The following is an 11,404-nucleotide window of genomic DNA, read 5'->3' on the forward strand; positions in this document are numbered from 1 at the left end:
CAATTAAAATCGTTAAATTTCGATGTAGTGTGGACCCTACAACTAATTCCAATTTTTATAAAAAATTAAAAATTCCTTCCCCTAAATTTTTTCTATATATATATATACATATGTATTATTATTATTTTTTTTATTAAACAAAGTAACTAATAACCCGACAACAAAGAAACTAATAATGTCGTGAGTTCAAGTGACCAAAAAATATCAGACGAGTAATAGAATATAATCAACAATGAATAAATCACAAGCGCACATCGCGATTTGAGAAGGGTGGTACTGATGGAAAATGATTCTTGCCAGATCTTTTTTACGAGGATTCTAGGTATCTTATGATCATGATCGTTCATCGTTTATCACGCGATTAAAAATTATTTTAAAAATTAAAATTAAACATAAATAATACCTAATAAAAACTGATCGTATCATGAACGATGAACGATCACAATTACTGAATCCTTGGATTCCGAGGAAAATGATCCTCTGTACTGATAACGGTCACCACATTGAATGGGACGTGAGCAAATTCGCACTCGAAAAAGCCATGACCCACATATGAGGCATGGGAACACGTTTCAGTCGTTGGATCTAAAACAACTCAATCGTACGGCCGAGATATAAGTGAGACGGAGACCTCACTGGCGCTTGAAAAACAGGCGGTCGGGTCGAGTGAGCTGCTCCTCCCTCAAGGCTGAAAGTTGAAACAAAACCACCCACCCACCGCCCCTTAAATTGGGTCAGACTGAAGCTCTGTAAAGCTCAAGATTCAAAATTTTCAATCAAAAATATGGCTTCCAACAAAGTTTTAATGGTACGAACGAACACTACACATACATGTATACATATATATGTATATACATCTCTCTCAATATATAGACATACAAGATGTATGATGATTCTGTGCGGAGCCTGCAATTTTGTCTTTGATTCTCCTTTCTGTTTGTGCTTTTACAATTTTGCAGGTCGCCGAGAAGCCGAGCATAGCTCTTTCCATAGCCTCCGTTCTCTCCCATGGCCAGGTATGCCCTATCTCTCTCTCTCCTGCACTCAAAAGCTCACGTTTTGAAACCCTAGCTCCAAAGCTCTAAAGCTCCAAGTTGAGGACTTTTTGGATGCTAATAAAATATAAGAGGCAGCAAAGAAGCTGGAATTTCAATTTTTTTTTGTTTTTGTTGGATGAGCATTTAGATGGAGTAAACTCAGCTAGAAATGAGAACTGGGCTACCCCAATTTTTATTTTTCAGTTAAAGAACATGGTGATTGATTTCCGTTCTTTTGTTCGGGCATGAAATTGGAGGGTGAATTATTAGGATGATTTGGTTTTAGTGGCATAGAGGTGCTTAATTCTTCCATAAAGTAGAGAACTTTTACTTCTAACTTCTAAGGAGGGTTATTAGATGCTTAGCTTCGATGTCGGTTATAGGATCCGTTTACAGAAATAGAGGGTAAGTGAGTGTCTATTCTATTTGTTTTGGATGGCAATTTAGCTTAAGAGATAAACAGTCGGAGGAGGGCGAGATGGTTGCTCCTTATATTGACTCCTTTACCTGCATTTATACTGTTGGGCTAACTTTTTTTATTCTTAAATGGATAACTTACACGTTAAAGTGAAACTTATAAGAAGATAACAAAGTCAGGCCTCATTACGTAACAGAAAGTTAAAAACTGAGTTTAGGACCCATGAGCCTCAAACTACATCCGGTTTCAGCATGCCTGCAGAATATAAAGAAAGTGGGCCTTCGAAAACTTGAGAGAACACATATAACCTAACCAGGAGTTTACTAGCATCAAGAGAAAACAACTGAATAATTTCTGTAATGTGGAGTATGCCAATAAGGTTCTCATTGAAATTATGGGAGGAAAATTAGTTCTTTGGTTTATGGATGTGCTTATTTCTTGAACTTAATGTACCCTGTATCACTTTGACACATTTTTTTTTCTTTCCATTTTCATGCTTTATTCTAAGTTCTGCTTGTAAGAATCATAAATCCATGTTTTTTGCAATGATTCATTTTGACATTCAGCTCATATTTTCATAATACAGATGTCTACAAGAAGGGGTAGTACGGAAGTCCATGAATTTGAAGGAAAGTTTCTTGGAGTGCATGTGCATTTTAAAGTGACATCAGTTATTGGTCATGTGTTCAGGTCCTTTTCTCTCTCATCTCTAACAAGAAAAATCATCTTTGGATACTCCCTGGTTATATGATGTGATGATTTATTAAACTTTGTTTTAAGCAATGTCATTATGTCAAATACTGTATGGGGTTTAGATTAGATTTTTCTTTATTCAAATCCACTAGTTAACTTTGTTACCTTGTTCCTTCTGCTCTCGTTCTCTGTAAAGAAATCCTTATTCATATACTTATTAACCTTTTCTTATTTGATATGTGCTCAAATGTGCCATGTCCTTAGATGTTTTCGTATTGGTCCTTGCCCATTCCTAAGTGGATGGAACTCCATGGCAGGTTATGGGTAGGTTCAGGTAGTAGGTTCTATGGTTGTCATGATATACCTGCACCCCAATTAAGTACTTTTGAAGTAGCTTCAACATGGTTTTGGATGGATTTCTCCTTTTGTTTGTCTTATTGATTTAACCAGTATATGTAATTACATTGCAAATCTAGCAATCGTCTCAATGTTATCTGGCATAATTGTCTAGCTTTATGCACAAGTTGAGTAGTTTATTTGTTGTGTTTCTAACTCGGTGCCTTTTCTTCTTTCGAACTGTAGTGTAGATTTTCCAGAAAAATATCAAAATTGGACATTGACTGATCCTCTGGATCTTTTTCAAGCTCCAGTTCTCAAGACAGAAGCAAATCCAAAGGTACAATTTTTTTACCCTGCGTCCTCTTGTGGATTCGTAAAACTTTTTCCTCTGATTCTTATGTCATTTGTTGGGATGACCTTGGTGTAAAGGCTCACATTCGCAGACATTTAAGCCAAGAAGCTCGCGGTTATGGTAACTTGGTTTTGTGGTTGGACTGTGATCGTGAAGGGGAAAACATTTGCTTTGAAGGTATCTCTCCCATTCCCTCTCCCTATCAGTCTCCTCTCTCTGCTTCTCTATCTAATACTTGTTAATAAGTTTGTTTTCTCTTGATGTGGTGTGTATTTATTGAATTCAAATTTATCATTATTGTTATGACATCTGGGAAAAGAAAACAGTAGGAATATGTTAGGGTAAACCTTTTTTAATGAGAGAAAGGGAATCTCGAATGTATTTTGTAATTGATATGAAATAGGGAAGACTAGAAAATTGATGGCTAATTTCCATTGGCGTTGATTAACAAGAGAATGGAAAAGTTCATAAAAATTCTAGACTGACTGACAACACATAGCAAGTAAAACATATATATTTCCTGCTCAAACCTTGTTTCAGCCTATACTTGTGTTTTGTTCGTAACTAGGAATGCTGTTGTTAATTTGTACAATTGCAGTCTTGTATGCTAATCTGTTACTAATTATATTCAACTACTCTGAGATACTTCTACATGTAATTAGAAGGGTGGAGTTTAGAAACTCATTTCTTATGTTCCCCATACCTACACAATAAATATAATGTTGGTATGTCTAAGGGGCACTAAATTTTTTTATTGCAGTTATCGAGTGTATTGGCCATTCAAATGAGACTAGAAGAAAGATCTATCGTGCTCGGTTTTCCTCTGTTACTGAGAAAGATATTTTGAAGGCCATGGACAACCTTGTTGAACCTAATAAAGACGAGGCATTGTCAGTAGATGCTCGGCAAGAGATAGATTTGAAAGTTGGAGTTGCATTTACACGATTTCAAACACACTTTTTCCAGGGGAAATACGGAAATCTTGATGCCAGAGTTATCTCGTTGGTTTTCTCTCTCATTTATGTTAACGAATTATTATTAATACACTGTTTGGCTTCCAGTCCGTTATGCATTTATCTGATTGAAGCATAGAACTTGTATCTTGTGAATATATTGCATTTCCTTGACCGATCTTAAGATATTTTGCTCTAATTCAGCTTCTTGTTTGTGCAATTGCATATCCGTATATGTATGTTGGTCTTCTATGTTAGTTACCTTCTTAAGGCCATCAAACCTTTTGCTGTGTAGAGATCTATGTGATTGTGTTATAATTGGGATCATTTATATCCTAGAAATTTTATGCTGTAAACAAAGGCCACTATATTTGAGCACTGGAAAAGTTGTAATGAGGACATCTGTTTATATTTTTATATTCTTCTTTATAATAGGAATTTTACAGAAAAGAAAGAATAGCCATACAAACACAGCAAACCAGAAGGCCACCTGGTTTTCCCTCAAACTTTACTAGAATGGAGAAACAACAATGTAACCCTCGATCATAGCAACTACAACAAACATGTATACTTACCAAAAATGAACACACTTAAAACCTAAAAGCCAGCTACCTCCAGTTCTCTGCCTCCCCACTTTAATCCTAAAAGCAACTGCTATTCGTCTTCCTCACCGCTGCCTTCAACCCCCTCTTTCTCTGCCTCTCTGCCATCCTCTTTCCTCATTCCTCTCCTTCATCCTTGGCACAGAGCCATGGCTTTTTTTTGTTTGAAAAAGGAAAGAACCTTAAAAGAAATAAAAAAGTTCAAGGTAGATGTGGGTAAAAGGGGAAATGTAAGGATTGACGCCAAAATGGGCAGAGTTTAGGAAATTTTTATTTTTATCTCAATGTTCTAATAGTGCATGGGGGTTCTTTATAATTCTATTCTATCATTTTGCTTTTATTTGTGATTGTTTTTCCCACGTTCCATTTTCATCTCAACAATGAACCATAGACTAATCAAAGCTTAATGTTCATTTTTCAGCTATGGCCCTTGCCAAACTCCGACCCTTGGATTTTGCGTACAGCGGTATTTGCAGATAAATACATTTAAACCAGAAAAGTTCTGGGTCGTACGCCCATACATAATACAGAAGGGCTACGAACTTCAGCTAGAATGGGAACGTAACAAGTTGTTTGACTTCGACGTGAGGCCTTCTTTACTATAAACTCTCTCCTGTCTTGACGTCCCTTTCATTGATAATATATTTTAGGCTTTTAATGTTGCAGGTTGCTGTAATGTTTCAAAAATTAGTAATGGAAGATGGAATGCTAGTAGTGACTGAAATAATAGAAAAGCAGGAAAGCAAAAGTCGTCCATCTGGGCTTAATACGGTCAATCTTCTGAAGGTCAGATAAGTGCAAAGAAATAAAAAAGACTAAAGATTGATGATTGATGATACCTTTTGTTTACTAATATCATGTGACCAAGTTTAGTGATCAATTTATATAATACTGGACATTGCATGTTGGTCGCTTACACACTTAAAAAAGACTGCCTAATAAAGGAAAATATGAAGAAGTAGATGGCTGCAGATTACAAAGTTTATCTTCGTCGTGTGTTAGATAGTTGCATGGAAAGTTCAGCATAATTTTCATACTGACCTCAGCTAAAAAAAGAATGTACAAATTAGATTCTCCCCAGCCCTGTTTTGTGCTGGAAATAAAGAGCTACGAGGTCGTAATTGGCCACTTCACAATTTTGGGACAAAATATAGTCATTGGACCCAGATCCCAATTTCCCGAATAATTATTTTAGAAGCTAAATATTTTAAGAAATTCATGCTGATAGGCAGTGATGTAAGGTGGATTAAAGTAAAATGGTAGTAATGATTGTGTAAGTAAATGTCAGTATTGGTTGTTTGAAATTTTATGTAAACCTGAAAAAGAAAAAGTGCTCTTAAAGACAACCAGTCTTATTACAACTCCTAAGTCAGTTGATTTCTTCTTTCAAAATTTCAAAATAAAAGAAAATATTGTAATAATTTTCACCTAGAAGAGAAATGCGATTGTTCTGGATATCTTAGTTCGTTGGGTTGGCTTGTTTGCTAGTGTTGTAACTTGTCAGTGCAGTATTAGCTTGAAATATTATAATGAAGCAATCTCTTAAATCATTATCTAAGTTCAATTTCAGTGACCCCATTAGAAATTTGAAATTAAGTTAAAAAGGTCATTCTTAAAAGTTCTCTAGTTTCTATTATAAACAATAAAACATAAAAAGGATTAATCAGTTTGTTCAAGTTCTTTGTATATGCAACGAGATAATTTCATTTGGCTATTGAAGTACATTGACAAGTTTTACTTTTTTAACTTTTTAATTCAGGTTGCCTCAAGTGCACTAGGCTTTGGACCACAAATGGCTATGCAAGTTGCTGAACGCTTGTATACTCAAGGTTTCATCAGGTAATTGTTGGAATTCTCCATCTGATAAATAAATTTCAAGAAAATTCTTCATCCAGGACAGTGAATATTACAAATTAGCTATTGAAGAAACATGGACTAGCGAAGTAAAAAGTAAATTTCACCATATGAATTTTTGAGAAAAATAGAATTGGAGGCTTTGGAGCTTTGCTTCCATCTCATAACTTTACATGGGAAGAGGTCTGGGAAACAATTTATTCAAAAGTCCTCCCATAAATGTTCAATACCACACCCATAATTTGTTAAAATTGATACTACTTTATTTACTATGCAAAGTATTTCAATGATAGAACAGTATTTATTGATAGACAAATTTTCAGGTGAATGAATTTAAGGGGATATTCTAACATTGTTATGGTTCTAGACTTTCTATGTGAATTGGTGTTCTAAGATCTTAGTATCAAGTGCTATTGTTACAAGTAGTGTGCCGTCCAGGTTTTTATTTTGTAGAATTTCATCTCATGGAGTTGCTGGTTGAAGTGGTAAACTGTAAACCTGACACCCTTCATGCACATCAGTTACACTTAGCTTCAACCATTAGTCTTGAAGTGTGCTTATTTCAACAAATTTTATTTTTTCTTTTCTAATGCCAAGTTTCTTTTGGTTCGAGGATTGTCATAGTTGTCTGACTATTTTCATATGCTGATTCCCTAGCTATCCGCGTACCGAGAGCACAGCTTATCCATCTTCTTTTGACTTTAGAGGCACACTTGGTGCACAAGTAAATAACCCAACATGGGGTGATTATGTACAGAGGCTGCTTGCTGATGGTTATCAGAAGCCACGATCAGGGACAGATGTAGGTGACCATCCTCCTGTCACTCCGTTGAGGTCTGCAACTGAGGACATGCTTGGAAATGATGCTTGGAGACTATATGAGTACATTTGTAAACACTTCATTGGGACTGTATCTCCTGACTGCAAATATGTAAGGTAAAGGTTTCAGTGTTCACTGTTTTCTGTTAGATGACCTGACCAACTACATAATTGGAGTTAATTTAGACTTGATTGGATGTCTGTTTGCTGTTACATCTTGTTAATGTATGTAACTCAAAAGGCTGAGCCCATTAATTTCACTATATCAACTTAAGAAGCATAATGATTTCCACCTTGTATGCCTAGAGCATGTGTTTACTTCATTTTCTTTATAATGCGATAGTAGTATTGACTATTGAGTGAAAATAAAAAATAAAAAATCATACTAATGTTATGACCAGAGTAACCCTTTTTAGTTGGCTAGATGGAATTCCAGTAATGAATAAGATCGATATATAAGAATTGGGGGAAGCTGTTTTTCACCCCAGATGCAGTGTGAGATGGCTTATTTCTGGTCGATACTTACCTGGCCTGGTTTTAAATGGATTTTGTAGCTGGTGGGTGAAACCATTGATTCAAAGACGTCAAACAGAGATGATAAATTATTTTGAAGTTAAATTGTGGTTACCTTTTTAGTGAAGTTATACATCATGTATTGCTATATCTGGTTCAAACTTCGGTTTGTGGTAGGAAATTTATGTAAGCAATGTTATAAGCTTTCTAGTAAAGATGATACTTTGTTTGAAGTTGCTTAAAGTTGACCTTATTAGTTTGATATTTATTACTTTTCTAACATCGTTTATGAGACAGATATTATATCCTGAATATATAATGTGTTTATTATTTTGGTTTTTAAATGTCCACTCCAGAACAAAGGTAGATTTTTCTATTGGTGGAGAATCCTTCCATTGTGTCGGGCAACGTGTTTTGGTGAAAGGATTTACTTCTATCATGCCATGGTTGGCAATAAATGAGAAAAATCTTCCTCAGTTTACAAAAGGGGAGAAATTAGAAGTTTCAACAGTGGACCTTCATGAGGTAGACGTGCATATTCTTCAAATCTCACTTCTATTCAGTTTTTTATTTCATATTTTTTTGGTAAGTCTCCTCAATTGATCCAATATCTTCTCAGAATCTGCATTCTATTGGATTTTGTTTGAATAGTTTCTTCATTTGATCGGGTCTTCCAATCTTTTGCTGCTCCTGAAGGAAAGGGAAATGCTCTTGTTTGAGATGTTTGGGAATAAGGGGAAAGCAAGAGAAAGGGTGTAAATAGGATAATTTAGTAGCATGGTGTGATTTGGTATGTAATTTGGAGTTTTGAATCCTTAAGTTACGGTGCAGGGGTTGACTTCACCTCCAGATTATCTTAGCGAGAGTGAGCTAATTTCCCTTATGGAGAAAAATGGAATTGGCACGGATGCTTCAATATCTGTTCATATTAACAACATATGCGAGCGCAATTATGTGCAGGTTTCTATTCTCTTTCTTTTCTATAGGGATTTTGTTTGTTGTATGGGAGTTCATACAAATATATTTTAAACTGCATTTCAATGAGGTGGTTCTGCTATACAATCAATTGGCAGGTACAAGCTGGCAGGAAGTTGGTTCCGACTGCCTTGGGTATTACTCTAATAAGAGGCTATCAATGCATTGATCCAGATCTCTGTTTGCCAGATATTCGCAGTTTCATTGAGCAACAGATTACTCTTGTTGCTAAGGGTCAAGCAGATCATTTTCGTGTTGTGCAGCATGTCCTGCAACAATTCATGCAAAAATACAGTTATTTTGTCAAGCAGGTTAGAATACCGTATCATTTGAAATATGCCTACTTTACAGCTTGCTTGATGATTTAGCTATGTTTGTACGGCCAATTATTTGTGAAGGGCTTGTTTATGTTGACCTTGCCAACTTGGGTTCGGTAATGAAACCTTGTACTCAAATACTTTGGGCCACCTTGAATATGTTGCTTTTCAGCCTCCTTATTAAGCTCTATGGTTTATTGGATTACATTGCGAGCTTCGAAGTTTGTATGATCCATTTTCTGCTACATGGTGCAGATTGAAAACATGGATGCATTATTTGAAGCACAATTCTCTCCCCTTGCTGACTCAGGACGAGTTCTCAGTAAATGTGGAAAATGTCTACGGTACATGAAGCATATTTCCAGCCAACCTTCGCGGTTGTATTGTAATACATGCGAGGAGGTTTATTATCTTCCTCAAAAGGGTAGCATAAAGGTATACTCTGTTAATTGATGTTCTTTAGTTATGATTGAAAAGCGTCAACCAAAATTTTAATATGATATGCATAACAAATTAAAATCGAGGTCGGTAAATACCCATTTTTGTATTCTAATCTTTTTTTATGGAATATAACATACAGTTTCCAGGTTATACTGGCATGCCTTTCCCTTTTTGACGATATAGAAGTAATAGATTTACATAAATGTTAAGATTTAAGAAAATAGACATTGAAGTTATAAAGAGTGTAAACTAGTGAGACTCTAAATACAATTTTTGCATAAAAATTGAAAAAAAAAATTATATGAAAAAATTACGAAGCAAAATAATATACATTTTATTTGAATATTTAAACCCTTGCACCAAATATATACTTTTGGGCTGAGTACTCTCACTTTAACAAAAACAAATGTATACGAAGGTGATACAGATAGCATCTTATCCTCTAGAAGCCTAGGCCTTGTGTCCGACCAGCAGATGCATACACTCCTGTGAGGCACCTCCATTGTTTGTCCTGGCTGTTCAGGATGGAGAATCGACATGTGCCCTTAGGGATTTGTTGGGTTGATGACCCGGATACCCCAGTTACAGTATAATATGTATAATACAGGATTGGAAGACTAACTCTATATATTCCCGCATCTTGAAGCTGGAAAAATGTACAAACATGACCTCGCTTCATCTTTTAGTTTTCAACATTAGTTCGAATATATGGCTCAAAATTATGAACTTTATCGTTCATCATCCAGAATGCCTTTTTTTGCAGCTCTACAAGGAAATTACTTGTCCTCTGGACAACTTTGAGCTATTAATCTGCTCCATGCCCGGCCCAGATGGCAAGTCATTCTCTCTCTGCCCATACTGCTACAATAGTCCTCCATTTGAAGGTATCGACACGCTCTTTGGTGCTGTAAAATCTGGCCCGTCTGGCAAGCTGGGAAAGGGAGCCGGCATGCCATGCTTCCTCTGCCCACACCCCACATGTCGGCATTCTTTGATAGCCCAAGGAGTCTGTGCTTGCCCGGACTGTAGTGGAACACTTGTTCTAGACCCTGTGAGTGCTCCCAAGTGGCGGCTCTGCTGCAACATGTGCAATTTCCTTGTCTTCCTACCCCAAGGTGCTCACCAAATTTCCACTACTCGAGAGCGGTGTCCAGAGTGCGACTCCACAATCTTAGAAGTGGATTTCAATAAAAAGACGACACCCTTGGAGAACGGAGAGACCTTGTACACTGGTTGCATTCTTTGTGATGAATTGCTCCATTCACTAGTGGAGATGAAATATGGCAAATCGTTTTTCGGATCAAGAGGAAGGGGCAGAGGAAGGAGAGGTGGACATAGGGGAAGAGGGCGAGGTGCGGGTAAGAAGGTGGATCCCAGAATGAGCTTCCGGGATTTCTGAATTGTACCAATCTTGTCTTCCTTTTTTGTGGTTTGTAACTGCCATCGTTGTTTACATTGTTCGGATAATGCTTTTAGATTTTGATGGCTGTCTCGAAATGGAATTCGATTGCATAAATGAATTTTCTTAATCTACGGTTGGCCTATATAATAGCGGATTTAAGCACGATAATCGCGGTTGAAGGAGCTAAATTTCGTTGAATTTTGTAACACCCCGAATCGGCATGACGTTAAATTATATTTCTCTCTAAATGTATTTGACTTAAAATGGTTAGAATTCCATGAAACAGCAAGGTAGTTGGAAATAGAAGGAATATAACCTTTGGATGGCAGTTTTGATTTTATTTTTTTTCCCTTCATTTTTCTTAGCACAAACTCGTAAAAGGAGAAAAATGAAATTGGGGTTCGAAGAGGAAACTAATTAGAGATTGAAGGAATGTAATGAGAAAGGTTAACGAGATGATTGAGGTCCGATTTATTGTGATTTTTTTAGAGTACCAATTAGTGATTTAAAGAGGGATTGATATTACATATGACGTTGGGTTTCATGCTATTATTTTGGAACTTGATGTTAAAGGCGTTGTGCATTAATGCAGCTGGTGTTCGTCTCGGGAACTGGATCCTCTCCGAGGCAAACCCTTGGGATCCTGCTGAGTGACAAACACAGAAATCCAACGGCCTGTGTTTGTCGCT

General features: G+C 36.4%; 1 protein-coding gene across 2 annotated transcripts; it reads left to right on the forward strand.

The window, feature by feature from the left end:
• Window positions 1-588: 588 nt before the first annotated feature.
• LOC103400621 (DNA topoisomerase 3-beta) lies at window positions 589-10,846 on the forward strand. 2 transcript variants are annotated; one of them, XM_008339272.4, is made up of 15 exons: window positions 589-808; window positions 960-1,016; window positions 2,042-2,145; window positions 2,731-2,824; window positions 2,917-3,016; window positions 3,600-3,840; window positions 4,816-4,978; window positions 5,061-5,180; window positions 6,154-6,233; window positions 6,906-7,184; window positions 7,937-8,105; window positions 8,412-8,540; window positions 8,654-8,866; window positions 9,128-9,307; window positions 10,077-10,846. In XM_008339272.4, exons 1-15 carry the CDS (start codon window positions 785-787, stop codon window positions 10,710-10,712), a joined length of 2,589 nt encoding a protein of 862 aa, XP_008337494.1. In that variant the 5' UTR covers window positions 589-784; the 3' UTR covers window positions 10,713-10,846. The 2 variants fall into 2 exon arrangements, with proteins under 2 accessions (XP_008337494.1, XP_008337495.1); XM_008339273.4 differs by having other exon boundaries at window positions 685-808; window positions 2,736-2,824.
• Window positions 10,847-11,404: the final 558 nt, after the last annotated feature.

This window comes from Malus domestica, chromosome 04 (assembly GCF_042453785.1).
Source record: "Malus domestica chromosome 04, GDT2T_hap1".
NCBI lineage: Eukaryota > Viridiplantae > Streptophyta > Magnoliopsida > Rosales > Rosaceae > Malus > Malus domestica.